General features: G+C 30.5%; 1 protein-coding gene across 2 annotated transcripts in view; it reads right to left on the reverse strand.

The window, feature by feature from the left end:
* LOC136977292 (probable E3 ubiquitin-protein ligase makorin-1) overlaps nt 1–21800 on the reverse strand; it is a 68826-nt gene that overhangs the window by 26243 nt on the left and 20783 nt on the right. For both annotated transcript variants that reach the window (XM_067272768.1, XM_067272767.1), the window contains exon 2: nt 11790–11918. In XM_067272768.1, coding sequence (XP_067128869.1) covers nt 11790–11918 — 129 coding nt within the window. The remainder of the gene's footprint in view (nt 1–11789; nt 11919–21800) is intronic.

The raw sequence follows: 21800 nt of genomic DNA on the forward strand, positions 1-21800 counted from the left end.
AAAAATTTTAATTAATGCTTTTTTTTTCTTAATTTTTTATTTCTGTTTTAAAAAATAAACATAAACAAGGGAGCATAGCAAAGGGCCAAGAAAGAGTTACAGAAGTGGGAAGATGTCAGAACAATGGTCTTAGAATGGCATTCAAACCAGGTTGAGGTTAACAGGCTTAGGGATCTCTACAATTACAATGCTATTAATTACTTCTGAAAAATCCTGAAGAAGAGAGAAAAGCAATCAACACTGAACAGATTCTTTAACCTCCCCAAATGGAAAAAACATGACTAATAAAAATGCAAGACTATATATATATATATATATGTATGTATTTTTACTATTACATATAAATAAACATAGTAAGAAAGTATATATTTTTTATTTTTTGTGGTCTCCAGAACAAATTAAATTCCTATAAAGACCTATGGTAAATCGATAATCATTTAATGAACAATTTGAATAGTGAACAAAATCTTGGAACGGATTATATTAACCAATCACCCACTTGATCACCCAATTGTTCATTAACCAATCACTCACTGTACATTATTTTATCTATTAGTAACCCACAATATTGACATTATATTAGTTTTTTTGTCATGCTGCTCAACAACTAAATAAAATGTTTCTATTAATATAGTAAAACCTGTGTAAACCAGAATCAAACTTTATAAAATTTATTTGAAATTTAATCCAAATCAATCCAAAGTGATTCTAACTAAAGATGCAGGTATTCAAATGCAAAGATTGAAAAATATTCCATTCTACTAAGTTTTCATCGTTCTTGAAAATTTGCACTAGATATTTGAATATGAGTTTGTGCAATGGCAAATGAGCCAATTTGAGACCAAATCCTAGTGTTTTACTCTGACATCAGAAATTCTAATTGTATTACAATGATACAGAGACCAAATTATTCCATAATCTAACTTCTTGGAAAATGTTAATACACTAGTTAATCACTAACTTCATTAATCATCTGTAATTACTAATAATCTTAACCAACTTATTCTCAAATAATTGGAACTAGTTAGTTACTACTCCATACAAAAAAAATTGGTAGTAAATGTTATACCTTACATTCCTCATTTTCAACAAATTACATTCATTATGTGTTCTCAAGAACTTAATTTCTCAGAAATGCATTCAAATCTTGAAAAATTTTGATCCTTAAAAATACTGAATTCTGCCCAGATTATTTCCAACAAACACTAATGCAGTAGAGTCCCGGAAACTCAACATTCCGTAAAACTCATTGTGTTGTCCAAAAACAAAATATACATAACCTAATTTCTACCTCTGTAACTTAACACCAAGATAAAATAAATTATCATTCCTCACTGGCACCACTTGATAACAACATCAATTCCATATGTTAAGAAAGAATATAACCTTTCTTCCAAGTACCACTGCGAAACATAAGGCCAATGTCACTAACTTGAAAAGTAACCACTGAATAGCCAATATTTTTAAATTAAAATTTAACTACAAATAAAAATAGTCTCTATTGGTAAGCAGTTAATACATATACAAATTTTCACATATAATACCTTTACGAAAATTCTTCTATTCACACTATCATCATCACTATACTGTAAAACTTGTCATTTTTGGTAACTTATGCAATAGACAACAATATAGAAAGTAAATTCAAAGTCTGCTTTATATTTAGCATACTACTTGCAAGTCTTAGCCTGCATTAAGTTGAGTTTGAAGGACTCTACTGTATTAACAAAGGCCTTGTGCCTGTATATCTTCGTACATATGAACTTTCATTTTTCTGAGAAAGTTTGAAATCATTCTGGTCTGCTTTGTGATCAAAAAAGTAACCCACACTTGCTGCCAACAGCACAAAGACAAAATATATCTCTGTGGTACTCATAAATAATTAAAGGGATAAGTTGAATGAAATAATTATATATGCAAAATGAAAACTGCAGAGTAGCATACTGTACAACTTTGCTCTTGTTTATTTTAGTGACGAGGCTAAGTTTCACCTTTCGGGAAAGGTGAATCAGCATAACATCAAGATGTGAAAGACAAGAATTCCATACAAAGCTTTAGAAGTTGTTTTGGATTTGTTGAAAGTATGTTTTCTGCAGTGCCTCTGTTACACAACTGTGATGCCAGTTTTCTTTGGAAAACAGATAATGGAATGAATTGTCCAGATATGTTGGTACAGTGGTTAATAAACTGATCAAAAGGCAATTCTGAAGATTTCATTCACCAAAATGTGAGACCTCACTACATTGCTGCTGAGAAGTCAAAACTTATCAACACCAAACTCTTCCAGTGGTGGATGGAAAGAACAGCAGGACAAGTTCTGGTGCAGATGTGATGGCTACCACACTCACCAGACTCAACATCTTTTATCTTTGGGGCTACATCAAAGATTTTGGGTATGATCTTTCTATTCCAGCAGATCTGGACAAGCTGTGACAATCATTCTGGCCTCATTTACCCATTCAAGACATTCCATTAGGTATGGGCAAAATTAGAATGCTGGGTATACTGGGTTGGTGTATCATGTGTTGGTAAACCGACAGTGCACATATTCAACACTTTTAAAGTATGTAAACTTAAGATAGATTTTTCCATATATGTATCATAAATTGTTGTATCTTTCATCAGTATGGTGTAATAAAATTTTGTAATGCTAACATTCTTTCTAACTAATCTTGTATAATAAAGGGCACATTTGAAAAAATTATTGGAACTTACAGTAGTGAATTTGATGACAAAAATAAATGGCAAAAATTAAAACAAATCAATAAAGAATAACCATGAATTATTCATAGTAACGGACTGCACAGTTGATAATGGTTTAAATTTTCATTTTTTTTCTTTTATAAATGCTATTATTAAGAACACTTGATATAAATAAATTAGTAATACATTAATAGGTTAACTGTCTTCATAGTTAACCACATCCTAGTTTTCAAACTGCTAAAATAATTTTTAACAATTTTCATTCATCACAAGTTTACTACAATTTTTCCATTTATTCATGTAAGTTTCAACAATTTGCCACCACAGGTGTTTCTATGTTTGTATTGTTTCAAAAAATCATTTAATTTATGTTCTCAACAATTATCTATGACTGTTTATTTAAATTTAATGGTATTTTAATTTTTGTAATATGTTATTAATGTTCTGTATTGTCCAATCTGCATTTGTATATTATCTGATGTTTATGATGTTCTTGTACATACATACACACAAAAATGTGTTTCAAATATTATTTATACAATATAGAAGACCTGAAAGTGACATGCAACAACAGTAACCATTTTAAGAATTACCAACAACACAAAAAGCAGTTATATCAGCCCAAAAATATGTAATGTAAGGGATGATGACAAAGAGATAGGAACTCTACTTTTTATTCAATAATTAACATGTTTTAAATGAGACAACATAAATAATTGTAACTATTTGTCTTTAAATGATAGTTAATTAAAATAATATACCATATTTACTTGAATAATTCCCACCCTCAAATAATCTGCACCCCCCCATTTTTTAAGATACTGGTTTTGAAAAAAAAGGAAGAAAATTTAACAAATTGAATTTATACAAATATCAACTTTCTAAAACACGATAGTTGAATATTACAGCAAATTTAATTTTTTATTACATATTACAAAAAGTCCATATGGCATTAAAAGATTAAAGGAAGAAAAAAATCAATTATTTCTTTATCTGATAAAGATAAATTATCTGCAATTTGTACTAGTGTATTTTAGAATGAACTAACTTATTAATTAAATAAAAGTAAGACTTCTTTGTTATTTAATTTGAATGAAGGGCAAAAAACTGCTGACAGACCAACAGCTTAAACTAAGAGGTAATACAGATATAAAGGGTGTCTTTATTGTATATTTAACACTTTATTTATCCACATTTTCATGAAATCATTTATGCAAAAACACCCATTAATATTGCTTGTAACTATTGACTATAGACAATCATTATTTAAAGCAAAGTCATCTGGTTGATAAGTGAAATTTAACATCAGCAAAGTAAGCAAAATGCTTAGTAACTGGAAACATCCATTGTGAATTATGTTGCCAAATTTATTTCAAATAAACTGCACACACTGGATTCAAATGAATATAGTATACCATTTTTGTGAATATAGGAGAAATAATTATCCAAACTTGATAGGACCAAGGGATGTTCTGGATAAATGAAATTTCAGATGATCCAGAAACTCTCGTTCTTGTGTTCTGGCTACATCAAGCACCTTATCTTTAAAGTTTTGTGAACTATAACTAATCTAATGCAATTACTGTATCTGAAGGTAAATTAATTTACTCAAAATCTAACATAACATTACATATATATGGCCTAGTTTGGTGGCACTACAAGTGAGAAATGACAGCAATTTCCAGTTAAGTGGAGTGTTTGATCACTGTATATTATATATAATAATGCACATTTTGTTTTATTTAGTTATTTACTTTACTTTTGCCAACTGTTTTGGATAGTCAAGCTTATAGTGTATATATTATTTTAATTTACTGTAATTTAAAGGAGGAAAGTAATTATAATAATCATCCTTGTATCATTTCAAATTTATCAGTTACTGAATAAAAGATGAATCTTCTGTCCTCCTTGTCATTATCCCTTACGTTATCAATTTTCAAGTTGATTATGATTTCCTACAATTACCTTGTAATAATATTGTGATAGCAAAAATATCAAATTTATATCACTCATACAACAAACCTTTACAACTTTACACTTAACAACACATTTAAATTTTGTATAATAATTTTTATATAACTCGACATTTAAATGCAGTTTTCTGATTAACTATTTTGATGCAGTAATTTGTAAGTTCAACTACAAAATCTCAGTTTATGACACTAAAGATCTTAAGTATAGGAAATTAGATTCAGTTTACTAAAACTCATTTTTTAACAATAACTTTTCCAAGAACTAATCAGTTTGTAAAAGTGGAAATCTACTGATATATTCCAGTATGAAGGTTAATTTACCACCTGAATACCAGAAGTTATCAATTTCATTTATTTTATTTTATCCCCATTATATTTGGAACTGAATGGAACCTGACTGTAGTCTAGCTAATTGAATGAACTAATGGAAAAATAAACAGGCAAGTTGTTCAGATAGAGCGTTCTGACAAAGGAGGTAACTGATGTGACCCAAAAAACTAGAGAGGAGACCTATCAAAGACAAATATTTGATGATTGTCAAAATGCCTTCAGACATGGATGATGCTCATCTGACTTCAACTGTGTGATAATTTTAAGGTACTCATGTTCAATTGTCTCACTGTCTGAGAGATAGTAACATAATTGCTGCAGCATGTAAATATAAACCGAAATAATTTTAAAAATGCTTTTATTGGTCATGTTTTCAAGACAGAGTGGAAGATAGTGAGATGACCTCCCCCACCATATAAATCATTACAGTGAATTTACACACACACACAATTAAACTCTACATTTGATTATGTTTATAGGGTTTCAAGATGGGCCACTCTTTAAATCATCATTAAAATGCATAGTCATCAGACTTAGATTGTCCTCAAAGTTTTGGCCCTCTATCTCAATTAAAAGTGAATGAAATTTGAGTTGCAAAATTTAAGATTAAGCAAATTAAATGAATGCATTTAAAAATGACTCTTTCTCAACAGCAGCTGAGCATAGTCAAGCTCTATCCAAAATCACATATCATGATCTGAGGTGTGTCGAAGATTTAAGAGACAGCTCAGGCCAAGGTCACTCAATGTCAGTAATAGTAAAAATGATGAGAACCTCACAATGAAGATAATATAAGATCAGTGATGACCAACTTTTTCTGGATGAGAGAGCACAAGAAAACCTGATAGGCTTCTAGTGGGCTGCGCACATTTTTTTTCTTATGAAATTGGTACTCCATAACCACTAGTACACTAGGTGCTAAAGTATATATGCTAATGATATTTATGCAAATGGTAATAATATGCAAACTGGTAATATACAATTTATTCTTATCTTTTCACTTGTTAAGTTTAATTTGAATGTTCTTTATGATGATCAGGATTGCATAATTACATGAAGCAGAAAAACAAAATAAAATTATATTGCCAAAGTCTATGAATCTGTGTATAAGACAATAACAGACAACAGAGTGATGCTCAAACAAAATAGACAAGATTTACTGGGAATTTCAAATGAGATAGTCAAGCTTGAGAACAACAAAGCAAATGAGGCAAAGCCCTGTGAATGAAATAGTAGAGATACTCATATATCCACATGAAAGAAATCACCAAGAACAGAAGGAAAATCAAGTACCACTCGAACACTGGAGATGCCAGCAATACCAAACCACCAATATGACTTCTGACCATGTGAGAAACTGCAGATATCTGATAGATATAGAATTTGAAACATAAAAATGTTGGCTGTATGCAACCACAGAGACTGCAGCTCAACTAAAACCTAGCTTGTGCCACAGTTCTGTCTATGTGCGCTAGTATTGGCAACATTATAAAATTATTTATTTTGTTACCAAAGTTTCTACAATGTATAGTACACTGTGAATACTAACATAAATAAAATATAAAATACCACCAAAATTCCAAAACAATAATTTTTAAAGTTAAAGCACTTATTTCATAGTTCATGCATCAGTAACCGTCAATAATAACAACAACAATTATTAAGTAACTTTCTATTATCTTTAATTTTTTTTATTCATGTCTCAAACTCACTTCTAATTTACAAATTGCTAAAATAGTCAAAGAACTGGCTTTGTATAACAGCATTATAAAACTGTCTCTTCTAAACATATTCTTTGTACATTTGTTTTTGTAAACTTTTCATCTTTAGTCAACTATTGCCTTCCTGTTTACTCTACCGCATCTCTTCTACTGTAAAAAAAATATTAAAAACGCTAAATAAATTTTATCTTTAATAAATAAATGATCTAGCCTGTCCTATACCAAATTTCCTAAAGTTACAAAATGCTAATTAGATTTACAGAAGAATTAAAGATTTCTAATTGTACTTTAAGTATATTTAATGTGCTTCCACCTCCAAATAGTGTCTTTATTTAAATTCTACTTAATCCACATGCAATGCCTCATGTTTATATATGCAGTACTTCCATTTAGTATATCCTCAACAATCATTCCATTAACCAAGTCATTGTCTCTTTAAGAAAGACTGACTTCATCTAGTTTTTCTCATTTTAAATTAGCATTAAACAAAAATCTTATGTTTTGCTTTTTGTGGTTATTGTCTTGTTTTATTGTAAAACAGAGAAAAGTAATTATGAGGGTTAGTAAAAAAAAATTACATACTCGATTATAAAAAAAAACATGTTTCGAATAACAAATGAATATAAGATGTTATTTACGTGTATATAAACTATTTTTTTGACTTAATCACCCTGTCAATTCAGACATTTCTGAACATATGACCAGATTTTCCATTCCCAGTTGAAAAAAAATCATGTCTTTGCTGTTGCAGCCATATTTTTGTGGCTACTTTCGCATCAATATCACAATGGAATCAGGTGCAAGATAAATATTCTTTGAGGAGAAGAAACAGAAAAATCACTGGAGGCCAGATCTGTACTGTAAATGTCCCCATAGTGACCACTTGAATTTTTAAAGCAATTTCTGTGTGTGAAGAGCTGGCATTATCATGCAGGAGATTAACTCATTCACCCAACAAGCCTGGGCATTTTAGCTGGATGGCTTGATGCAATTTTCTAAGGGTGTCACAATATTAATAAGCTGTCCTGATTCCAAGAAGTCATGAGGATAATATCCAAAGAATCCCAGAAAATAGTAACCATACTTTCCCAAAAGACAGTACCACTTTGAACTTTTTCTTGTGGGTGATGAAGGGTGTTCCATTCCATTCCATCTAATTAACTTGTAGGTAAAAATTTACCTAACTGCTCCATCACACATTTGATTTATAGCTATTATAACACTTTTTTCTTTTTTATCAACCCTCATACTTAAAATTCTAAGACATTTCTTTCATCACTTTAAAACTTATTCTTTATGAAGTCATTCAGTATTATATTTCATTAAAATTAGTATATAAAATCAATTAACAACATTCACATAAAAACAAAAGTAATGGTAGAAGTTAAACAGATCATGCTAATATAAAGTAAATATTTTAATTATATCTAATTAAGCTTTTTAATTAATGTCTTTAATTAAATCTAAAAATGTAGGAAATGAATCAGAATAAATAAAATTAAAATTCTACTTTTTTGAATTATTGAATCACTAACAAAATTGTTATACACCCTGCAAATGAGAATTACTGAATTTAAAAAATTATTCAATGTACAATAATTTTAATGTATTTCTACTGCATAATAAAATACTAAATTTGGCTCAATGCAAACAAATAAATCATAAAATTTAAAAACCATGTAAAATTCGTAGTCAATCTCAAGAAGAACTTACTAAATATAACAAATTCAACTGCAACACTATTGTAAGACTGATCTCATGCAGTATAAACATATAGAATCACAATTACCAAATTGATAGATTCTTTATTGCTCTTTAGTTCTACCAAAGAAACTGTAAATGACAGGAGAGGGTCTCTTCTTCTCCACTATCCATTAACATAGGTGTTCACCCCTCCCTAATTACCATTCCATTAGCATAGTTGTGTTCCCCCCTCTCACTCTGCAAGGTCACCCACATTTGAGATCAATTGTGTTCTGACTCTTCAACAAAAAAGGTTATTGCTAAATTATGAAAGTTTTTCATTATTCAGAACTTTGAATTATCTAAATTGATTTATGGATTGACAGCTGAATGGCAAAGATGGTAAAGACATTGACCTGTTACTCTGGGAGACTCAAGTTTGAGTTTGAATGGAATTTTTCGAAGACAGAATTGACTTATCAGGCTCAATTTCTCAATATCCAGCTGCTTTCATTGTGGATTTAGCTAAACCCACAATATGAATGGCAAGGGAATCTTCTTAATGTCCTCAGAGCAGAAAAAATTAAACAAATTTACATAAATTAATTTATGATAAACAGATAATAAAAAATTTAAATAATTGCATAAATAAAAACTATCATCCACAAAAACACTACTATAACCTATTTTTGAAATAACAACAACTATTTTTGATAACTGACTTCCCTGGTTGCCTCTTATATAAACAAATTAATTATTTCCTCTTTATTTGCCATTGTTATAGTACAATGTCATTTACTTGACATTTTAAATATCCTAGCAATTGTAAAATCATATGGATTCAAAGTCAAATAAAACATAACATTAAACGCCTGCAAATGACAATAATGACAGCTGGGAAGAGACTGAAATAAAACAATAGTAACAATTACAAGAATTGATTCAGCATATAGAGAGAACGTATGTTAGACTCAAAGACCATATTCCTTGGTTGTAGTGATTCATTTAAATTGTTAATTCAGATTATCAGATTCAAATAATCAACAATCTACCATACAACAAATTACCTGTTTTTGTGACTGCCAGTTATTAGTAAACTGTTGTTAAGCAAGCTGTCACAAATCAAATTCTAATTTCCAGTAAGCTCAATGCCATAAACAGAGATTCTATACTTGCAAATAGATTATTAACTAATAATGTCATGCAGTGTACTTAACTATGACATTCATGTACATCACTTTATTTGTGAATTTGGAAAAAGGCAAGCACTTGTTAACATTAATTAATTTGCCATAGGCTACAGCTGCACATTGAGAAAACACTTTTAGGGCTTGCTTATAAAGAATATGGAAGACCTTAAATTCATTTTTCTCACAAATGCTTGAGTTGCATCAAGTGGATTTATTATTGATTTATATTAGGGTAGTATTTAATGTATATCAAACTTGTTGAAATTCAAGAGGCCAATCCTGATCCCCCTTGTTAACAGAACTGTTAACACTATTACAAGGTGTCTGAAAAATTACTGTGAGGTGGAAAAAGTTTAAATAAAGTTTAATTAAAAGTGAAGTTTAACATATGATATTGCAGTTTCTCCTATGGCCAATGTCAAATATGTCCTCCAGAAGCCCAATTCAAGGGAGCAAGATATGAAGATCTCGAGACCTAGCAGGCTGGATTCTATGGTAGCTTATGTGACTGTTGAAGAAGTCTTCGAAAAATCAGAACATTCGTGAACAAGCAGTAACACTGTCTACTACAAAGTGGAAATGTGGGATATGAGTTGCAGGTCTCATATTTAACATCACATGTATAACTTTAATGCCACTACAAATCTCTCTCTGAACAGTAACTTTCTGGACATCTTGTACTATAGCTTCATGCTACATTTAAACTATAAACCAGCATTCACTATTTGAAAGAGTATATGCTAAATATAGAACTAGTTTTGAAAATATTTGAACAAAATAAGTGATTTGTTAAAACATCTTTACACAAGAATGTGTTATAAATCACAGTTACAAATATATCAAGTTCACATAAGTAAGATTTTTTAATGTTTATATACATAAAAAAAATTATATCCAGTGATGTAGAAACAATAAAGTTAATGATTCTCTATATTTTCTTATGCTTTAAAGCATGTTAAATGAGTTGTAAATCCTTCAAATTTACAACTCTAGTATTGAAGTTTTCTACAATGTTGATGATGTCTTTACATCAAAATATATGTATTTTAAAAAATATTAGTTTGTAGAATTGAAATTTGCATTTATAAAATAGAAATAAACAGCAATATAAGCATCAGCATAACAGACAAAGAATTTATCATAAAGCACTTTAAAGAACTCAAAACTTTTTGTATTATTGTTATAAATATTAATAATTTTGGAAAATATAATTTAAAATTTACAATTATTTTTCTTCCTGTACACCTCAAATTAACAGAGTATTATTATGCATAGTACGTTCAAAAAGTTTGCAGAAAATGTCTGTAATGAGTGTAGATAGAATGAGAATAACTCAGATTTTTCTTTAAATATGTGGCAACTATGTACCAAGTCACAGCACAATCAGTTCACAATTTCACTATGCAGTTCACTATGTTTGCATTTTGTGACAGGTGATAATGAGATTTTGAAGTATGATTTAATGTAAAACTAAACAGTCCTGAATAAAGAATAAACATCAAATTGTGTGTCCTTTTGAAGAAAACACCTCAAACAAACTCTAGAAATGTTATCAGTAGTTTACAAGGTCCACCTCTTTCCCCATATGAAAACACACAAGAAAGGCTGAAAATTTGTCAACACAGATGAAGTGATGGTCACTGCAAAAAGTGTAATTCACACAGTCACAAATGAGGAGTTCCAAGATGTTTTCAAAAACTGTACAATCGCTGGGTGAAATGTGTTACTGTAGAAGATGCATACATGCAAGATAATATTTGAAGATGAATATGCTGCAGGAGAGTAATATTGTCTAAATGTATACAGAATCAGCAAAAGAAGTGATAAAAATCTTTTCTGTAAAAAATATATATAAATGGTTTGCTGTATATTAGATAATATGACGAATTTAGTCTCTGTAATCCAAAATTATTCTTGGTAGACCAATCTCACAGCAATCTTATTGGCAAATTAAATTTATTTTGTAAAGACTACATCACATGCATTTCCAACTGGTCTAATGAATTGAAATGCATATGATGTAGTCTTTAGAAAATAAATTTAATTTGCCAATAAGATTGCTGTGAGATTGGTCTACCAAGAATAATTTTGGATTACAGAGACTAAATTCGTCATATTAACTTTTCTGTAAACTTTTTGAATGTACCACCTACAAATAATATTCTTTTCAAAATGTAAAAGTTATATACCTGCAGTGATCACCATATGTACATCGACCTTGAAGGTAGTAACGACAGACTGGATCTAAAGTAGCATTTTCTCGGTCATGTGAGAATTTACAACGTGTTCCTTCTCGGCATATCCCAGAAACATAATAACTATATCAAAAAAAGTAAAAAACAAAAATTAAAATAATAAAATAGTCTTAAAATTAATGCATAAAAATAAATAAAGTTGTATAAGATGATCTGAAATAATAAAATATTTTAATTTATGCCAAATTGTTTAATCAACTGTGGCATTAGTAAATAAAAGATAATTTCTCAAAGAAATGTAAGATAGAAAGAGAGTGAAGTAAAATAGAAATGATTGAAAGTATTAAAAAATTTTGATCTTAGTTTTAAAGTATGTTAAATTAATTTTTTAGTAAATTCATATAGAATAATTTTTGATTTTAACTTAAAATATTTTGTGTACTTCTGTACTAATTACATAAGAGGCTAACAAGTGCATACCCACAGCAAAGAATCTCATGCTTGTGCTCATCCATACAATGCGCACATGTTCTGTAGTGGGCAATGAACAAACTTCCATGCTGCAGAACATTGTTCTTTAAGAGATTGGACACAATTCAATTGAGCTCAATGTTATGTACTACATCTATTATTGATTTAAAAATAATAATTTATACTTGGATTTTGTTGACATAAAGTGATTAAAAAAAGTCAGAAAAAGTTACTGTTTTCAGATTTCAAGCCAAGAAACTTTAAAATATTGAAAGTTGACAATATGCAATAAGTAGAAATCCTCATCATCATCTGTAGTTAAAAACTGATGAAGTGCAAACTATTATGTTTGTCAAACAAGATACAGTAAACCCATGCTAACACAGATTAATAGGGGGTAAAGATTATCAAGTTTATAAAAGTCCTAGTTAGCACAGGTTTACTGTATTTGAAAACAACCACAATTTCTTCACAATCATTTGATACAAGAATAAAAATCTAAAAGAAGTAACTTCTTCCAAATTTCTAAAACTGAAAGAATGGCTGTTGCAAACTGCAAATGATTGCAATCTGTAACAAAAAATTTAAATTTCAGTAACTTACAATTCAATTAGAAATGTATTATTTTTGCAATAAGGCATTTTTAATTTGTTGTAATTACTAACTGCAGACAAAAAACCAATCATAGTTTGACCATGTGCAGATATTCATTATAACTATATGAAGTCCTTTCAATACACTCACTGACAAAAAACTTATGTACCAAGAAAGTGGTATTCAAACCAATTATTAATAAGAACTTAACAACAATGATAATAAATGACTACAATATCATAGCAAAAAAAATTTTTCATGGAACAACAGTGTAATTTGAATCAAACTTTGCTACCATACAGGACATCCTCTATCTTGGACATATGCATCAGTAAATATAGTTGGGAATAGAGGCATTTAGGGACCTTATGCAAACCTGCAACAGATTTCACAAGACATTCAATTGCCACTCCAGATACTACACACTTGCAGATGGCCAAAGCTGGTATCCCATCTAGTCCCAAATATGCTCCAGATGAAATGTAGCAACCTGACAAACACATTCCTAGAAAACATTAGCTATGTGCAGTTGAGCATTATCTTGCTGGAAAATGTGAAAATGAAAAAAGGCAACACATCAGGTCACAGGATTTCCTGAACATACCATAGTGTCATCAGTGTCCTCCATACCATTACTAGGAGTGATCAAATAGATCCTAAGACCAGCATACCAGCAATGAGGGCAGTGTGTCACTCAACATGAAGCAATAACCAGTAATCCTCCACACAGTAACATAGCAGTTATCCATTCCCAAACTAAACCAGGATTCATTTCTAGAGACAATACCCTGCCAGTCCATAGTGGTCCATGCTTCTCTGTTACAGCACTGCTGCAAATAAAGTCAATGTTGTTAGGGTGCTAATCACACAACAAGTAACAGTTACCATGCATGTAAATTTTCCATTCTTAAACCATTGTCACCTACCAAAGGTTTAAGAAGAGAAGAGACAACATTCTATAGCAAGGCTTCCATCTTTCTCTGGATGATGAAAAGACTGTTACAGCTGTTAAAGCTTGTCTCACAATCAGACAATCATCTTTCCCAGTGATCTGTCTAAGGCATCAAAACCTGTCTGCCATACGTATCCTCATGTATCCACAGCTCACACCTCATCACAGTCTGGTGAGAAGACCCAAACAGAAGACAATTTGGCAAAATGGCCATTCTCAAGCACAATGATATAATCTTTTTCAAACCCCATCGGCTGCATGTAATATCTTTGACTGTGTCACACGGGCATGACTGGCATTCAGACATCCAAACAGGAACACTAACAATTCTGAATAAAGCAAGCATCTAAGCCTTCTTATAGAATACTGGAGTAGCAATTTTAAGACATTGGTTACAAATAAATGCATTAAATCAGAAATCACACAATAGAACCTATTCACAGTAATTAATTTGGGATTCATTTCATTAATAACAATTACCAAGCAATAACATTATGCAGACTAAACAAATAAGACAACACTTAATAAAAGTTCCGATTTTATGGGTTTATTAAAAGGAAAGGTAAAATAAAGAATATATAACTTAATAATTATTAAGTGTAATAATTATTACTGATTAATTAACACCACAAGTAGTTCCCAGCTTAACTTGGTGCTCCCCACAGTCAGATTTGTAACACTTACTCGAGGGTGAGCACTACACTCACCCTACATATTTTCATATTCTAACTGATTTGTCTTGACAAATTTTAATAAGATCAGGAAGTTTTGTTATGAATAATACACTTTTTAATGTTTATTTTACTTTACTTCAGTTAAGTAAAGTAATTTCTATATAGAAACAGAAAATTGATATATAATTGGATTGATTAGAATGATAAAAAAGAGAAAAACAATACAGTAGAACCGGTATACATCTGTTTTAGAATACGTCCAATTCGAAATACGTCCTGTTTGGACGAAACAAATTTTGCTCAGTATATGACTTTTGTTCAGTATACGATTTAATTCAATTATACGTGCCATCTATGAACAAGTAGCACTATCGGTGTACTAGACAAGACTAGACATTCGCAGTCCCACGGTTTATAACTTTGTTAAATTTCTTCTGATTTTAATTTGTAAGTAAAATTTTATTATTTTTATTAATCATGAATTGCAAAAAGGCAAATGAAAAGCAACAGAAAACTAAAAAAATGACTAGAATCACAATGGAACTGAAAAAAGAGATTGTGGAGAAATATGAAGGTGGCATGGGTGTTCAAGATTTAACTGTTGCAAACCGTATTCCAAGAACAACGATATCGACAATCATGAAAAATAGACATTATTAAATCGGCTAACGCTGCGAAAGGGGTTTAATCAATTTCTAAACAGATTATTAGTATTAAGGAGAGTTTGATTTGATTTGATTTTGATTTAATGATTTAAATAATATAATACAATATACTCTAATAACTTTAAAAATCTATAATAATATTTATTTTTTTATTAATGTACTCAGTGTTTAAATTATTTTACCCCATTAATATATCATATCAAGAGGGTTTTTTTTTTTACATGAGAACGGATTAATCATTTTTACATTACTTCTTATGGGAAAGGTTGGTTTGGTATACGTCCTATTCGGTATAAGTCCAAACATCAGGAACGGATTAAGGTCGTATACCAAGGTTCCACTGTATTTGAAATTATTGTTAAACTTAATTATAATTTCTATTCAAGTTCTGAATCTGGTTAGTTTGCAGATTGTTATTATATGGTATCTGCAAACCGATGCAATGGGCTACATGTTACATTCTTGAATGCTGTTTCCCTATTCTTCTTTTTTGGACTATGCATACTTTTCTCTTGATACTGATGATGTGGAAGACCTGGTTTCTTTCTTAACACTTTCAAGATTTTCATACAAACATCCTCACTTACTGTCTGCAAGGAAGGAGCCTACATTTTCTTCCTCAGACTCCTCATCAAGCCATTTCAGAAACATATTTACAATATCATTTCGCAATTAGAATTGTACCATGTCAGATGTGGAAAAAAAAAGAAAAAAAGAGGATTATTGATGGGTGAGTGCTGTGCTGACTTGTCCAACATGACTGAAACAAAAGCAGCACTGAAAACATTAGCAATGATTATTATTTCTGATTCTGGTATCTTCTTGAAGGAGACATTCAGGTAGAAAGGTAGACGAGAGTTTGGCCACAAAACTTTCAAGAAGCCCGAGTTACAAGCATTTTAAACCAAAAGGTGAGTGAATTTCCTTCTTTGGAAATTAAAACAGGCTATGTTATAAAACTCTCTGTTTTTGGATTTTTTAAGAAAACCCCTGAATCTGTTATCAGGATGAAAACATCCAAGATCAAGGGATAATTTCCACAATTTGACAACACTTGTAACTACATAGATAGTCAAACCTTTGTTACAATTGCTCATGACTATGTTCAATGCATATGTATGCTAGACTCAAAGATTGAAAATGTTCACTGACTGGAAAAAATAACAAGAATGCACTGTGGTTTCACAGAAACAACAACAAGACATTTCACATCCTAGCTGCTCATAAAGAGCCATGTTTCACAGACCTGGCTTTTTAGTGGTTTTAATTAAAATTGTGATGGCAGATTAATATGTAATACACAGAATTTCTCACATTTTATGAAGATGTTATTACAAGTTAGTGACTTTAGACAAAGAGAAAGCTGTTTGATGAGCTTATAATTGCAATTTAAAACTGACATATAATGTCTCCTAACCTACAACCAACTTTCAAACTGTCTTTTAAGCACAGCAATCTCTACAAAACTGCACAGAATTATTTGTACAAAACTCAGGCACAGCAATGATCTGTAAAAAATGTATACCTCTATATAATAAATATATAAATTTGTTTTAAGAAGTGGGACAACTCAACCAGTAAATGACCAGCTACCAGTGAATAACTACCAATTTCATGTGTCAAATTATACCTAAAATCATGCCAGTTAATAAACAAGTGTAATTTTTAGGCAATTTGTACCAGTAAAAGAGGCTATATGGCTTCCTACTAGTGTTTGATCACATGGTAATCATTTACTGGGTTTTTCTGCCTTTGTAAGATCATGCTTAATTTTCAGATACAGTTAAGATATTTTTAGATTGCATCACATTTTCATAAAACAATATACAGGGTTTGCCAAAAAGAATGCTAGCATTTTAAATTACTGTTATTCTGTTAATTATTACAAAAGAATTATATAATGTACATCAATCAAAAAAGTAACCATTCAAGTTTCATCTATCATCTGCATTCCAACATCATTTTGTCTACTGTCTTCAGAAAACACAAAAAAATAAAAAGGGTGACTCCACAACAGAGTAGATATTTAGTATTCTGCAATCTGCAAACTCTGCACCAGTCTGCATTGTCCAACATGAGTTTCATAAACACTTTTAAAGTGATCCACTATGCAAGGGAAACATTTTTGTTGCACAATGATGACTGACTCTAAGTTTGCAAACTAAAGAATACAAAATGTGTTCTCTATTGCAAAGTCACAACAGTTTGTGTTTACAATGTTTCCTAGAGGCTGTAAACAAAAAAAAAAAAATGCTTGAATGCAGATGATAGATGAAATGCAAACAGTTACTCTATTGGTTGATGTACAATGCATGATTCCTGGGTAATAATTAACATAATTACAGTAATTTAAAATGGTGGCATTCTTTTAAAAAAAATCCTGTACTTTAAAGCAAACATATAAATTACATCTTATTAATTTGGAAGAATAGTAGCCATACAAAATAATCCTGAACTATATCTTCATCTTAAATGGTCATTCACTGGTCCAGTCACCCTATATAAAATTTTTAAAAGTTGATACAATTGGCAATGATATCATTATATAAAGAATTTCTTTTTAATTTCAAAATTTTATTAAAATTAAATATAAAAATGTTTGCATTTTTAACAGTTGTACAACATTTACAAACATTAGTTTACTAAACATTCACATAAAACAATGTTAAATCAAAATGAACAATGTTGATTAGTGTGAATTTTTTGTAAAGTATTGATTATACAATGTTCTGGCAACTTCACATTATTTACATATAAAAAATCTCCAAGTTTTATATAATAAGCAACAGAATAAAAATAGTATAAGCTAAATTCAAATAGAAACAGAGCAAACTACAACACTACAATTGGTACTAAATTATTAAAATAGCAATAAAAAAAAACATCAAAACAGACAATAGGACTATATAAAGAAAGCACTTGAAGAGTTCAAACAATTTCTATCGATTCCCAGAATAAATTACTATCATTATTATAGATTAAACTAGTTCCATTCTTCCTGTTGTCACTCTTTCGCAAGTCAATAAAGAATAGGTTTGCCATGCTCTAATAAAAGTAACTAGAAGACTAGCATAAAGCACATCTTTTCCTTAAAAAAGAGCTTAAAAATAAAGTAATAGAAGTAAACATAATAAAAAGTTAATATGGAGAAAACCCAGAAACAACACTTTGAATAAAATAATGATAGAAAATATTGAGTAATTAAGAGAACAGTGAAAGAAGATATTTAGTCAAACACATTCAAATAAATATAAATCTTATAAAAGTTTAAAAATATAGAAGAAAACAAAAACATACAAAAGCTGTTTTATTAGCAAACAATGAAATGAATAAAACTAAACTAGTTTTTAGTTTAGTTGGCAAATATAATAAATCAATACATCTCCAATTAAAATAAGACAAATTACTGTTTTGTAAAATTAATAAAACACACACACAATGTTATAAATGAAATAAACTAGTCTCATAACTAGGGAATGACTAAAAGATTGTTTGGCCTTACTATAATTCTCCTAAGGACACACACAGTTATACATGTCCAAATGTTGGTGAGTGAATGTCAAAGGACCTTCTGTTTATGGAGTCCTGCAGGAGTGTCTCATCAAAATCCAATAGTATGTGGAGCCAAAAATGGTGCTGTCAGAAAGTATGTGAAAATTTAGTTGTTTATTCTGGGGTATTTTTGATATTTTGCAGCATTGTTAACACACATGTTTACAACTAACTCTATGCTGTTAAAGCTGACAACTAATCACAACACATTCATGGCTAGAATCAACCATTATGGTGATTCTAGTCACAGTGTATGACAATAATATGTATCTGCTTGTGAGCCTTCCATTATTAACATCTGAATCCTTTGAAACAAGGATAATCAATCATGTCACAATTTGCAAGAACACAATAAAAAAACTCCAGCAAAGAATGATTGAAAACAGCTTTATTAAATGCTTGTAAAAAACTAGTATGATTAGTTCATCTAACATGATAGATGTTCAAAGTATTGTCCACCCTCCCAAAGACAACTTGTAATGCAGCTTAAGATGTCTGCTTAAACACACAATTCTTTAGAAATGATTTGATAACATATATGTCATAGCACAAATCTGTAAATACACGGGGCTAAAGACAGTTGTACCTGTTTACATGGTTGTCTGCCTACCTGACTTTTCTGACATCCATATATTAAGTTTACTTTACCTTGACAACTGCACAAGACATCAAAAATTACCCTAGAGTAAAAGTTGTTTAGGTTTTCACATATTTTCCAATGGCATCATTTTTGACCCCATGTACAGTATCAGTGGAATTTGACAAGTGGACTTTGATTCTCCAACACACCAATTCTTGGACATGTGTACTTTCTATGCACCTTGTTTGGCCATAATACCTTACATCCAATTCTCTCCTACCTTTATTCATTCCCAAGCTACGGAACTTGTTTGCTTTATTTGTAATACCCTGTGTATAAAAATACAGCATAAAAATAGACTAGGTTATATTTACAAAACTGCAACAGACTAACTTTAAGCAGGATAAGTGAATGAAACTACAGTGGAACCTGCTTAAGATGACCACTCTTGGGACCAATATAAATGATCACTATAGACAGGTCATCACTATAGGAAAATACATACATTATGAGCAATTATTTATTATGACATTGTCACAATGCTAAGCTGCAATTTTTAATCATATTTTTAATTTATTTAATTTAAAATATATGCCCTCTGCCTCAAATTAGTAGTGGCTCTCCTCTGTACATCATACTTTTCCTTTAACAATAGAGTCATGCCAGTCATGTATCTAACACCTTTCAGGGGAAAATTTTTTAATCGAAATAATGTGACTTCCGGTTTGCATCAGAAGATCGTATATAGTTAATTGCGGTCTCCTGCCCTATCTGGTCTCATGTTTCTTCTATCTAACTCCATTCTCGAGATTAAGGAAAGACAGATGAAAAAAACAGACAACAGTGGAAATTAATAGTCTACAATTTTTTCAAATTGCAGCCAATTAAAAAACCCCATGACGCACTGTTTTGTACATTTTGTAAGTTTATTTCTATTAATGTTACAGCTGAGGTTTTATGTAGCAGAATACACATTAACTGCATCAAAAACTGTATAGAGATATCCTTGCTTTGAAATCATCCACTGTTATGTCATCTATATCATTTGATTTTCCACACAGTACCTTCTTTGAAATGGCATGTCTTTGCTTAAAACATGAGCGAGCCATTTGATGCATTAAAATTCTGAATATGAAGCTTCTCTGCAAATGTGAATGCTACTTCCTGTAGCATTGAACCAGACACACGAGCACATTTCAGACGCACATTCATGCCATGCATTCACTGAAACCATTTCAGATCAGCATTTATCTCAAAATTTGCTGTCTTTCTCACTTTTCTGGAATGGTCTCCATTTTCATAACATTCAAGGTATTCTGCCTTGCAATTACTAATGTTGTTAACATGTTTTACTTATCCTGAACTTTGTTGCTGCTTTTTGCTGATAATTGAGTTCAAGAAACTTGATAACATCAACTTTTTCTTTCAGATAAAGCTCTCTATATGGCTTGGTTTGAACCAAAATTGAGAGTTTCAGAGCTGTAGATAAACAGATTTTAGATGCTTTCAGTGATGAATAAAACATTCAAAACTACAGAATACAATTATGTATGACAAATAAGAGAGAGACCCAGTAAAGTAGAAAATGATGTGATATTTCTGGAGTTTTCTAAATTCTGCCTGAACAAGGTTGCTACACATCTGAGATTTTTATAGCCTAAACAATTATAAATTCCATCTCAAAAGTAGTCCAAAATTTATAATCACTAGTGTCCAGAAAGTTAGATGCTGATATAAAAAAAGCACATAAAAGCACATTTTGGAAGTAATGAAATTATTTCTTGTTTTTCAGTTTTTAGAATATTTATTTAACATATTTAGTGAAATGTGAATTCAATTTATATTCTCACAGTAGTCATTGTATTACAATATTGAAGCATATTCTGGTAATCGAAAACTTTTGAAGTAAGTACTACAATATGTAGAAGGTGAATGTTGCCCACAAGTAGAATTTATTCTTACCCACACCACATGGGTCGCCAGTAATCCAAAAGCCTACAGTCCACCAGCTTTTTTCTAAGAGTTATGGAATTTATGGAAATTTGGCAAATGGAGAGTTGTTTTTCCATAAATTTGCAAAAAAACAGAGATTTTAAGAAACTTCTCTTCATTCTGTCCAGTTCCCACAAAGCTAAAACGGGAAGGATCAAATATTAACTTAACTATCAACAAGCAACTAAAGAATTCATGTTTATAGGGTCTTCGAAGCAACAAAGTCTTTCCCCTCACACTCAGGGTTGCGGAGTCGTTAAAACAACACTCGACTCAGACTCATGATAATTTTAGTATGCCAATTCCAGCAAAATTAAATACCAAGTCATTTTATGGGGGCAGAGGCACTCATAGGGGGTTACCCTACTCTGAACTCTGAAAGGAGCCCCAGGCATTTACCCAAATACTTTTATAGTTAGTATTTTTAATATTTAACCTACATTAATATTTATTTGTATAAAAAAGATTAATTTTTAACAAATATTTAATAAGAGGAAAAAGGGGAGTGATAAAATTCTACATCTA

This window comes from Centruroides vittatus, unplaced genomic scaffold (assembly GCF_030686945.1).
Source record: "Centruroides vittatus isolate TY-2023 unplaced genomic scaffold, ASM3068694v2 contig_453, whole genome shotgun sequence".
NCBI lineage: Eukaryota > Metazoa > Arthropoda > Arachnida > Scorpiones > Buthidae > Centruroides > Centruroides vittatus.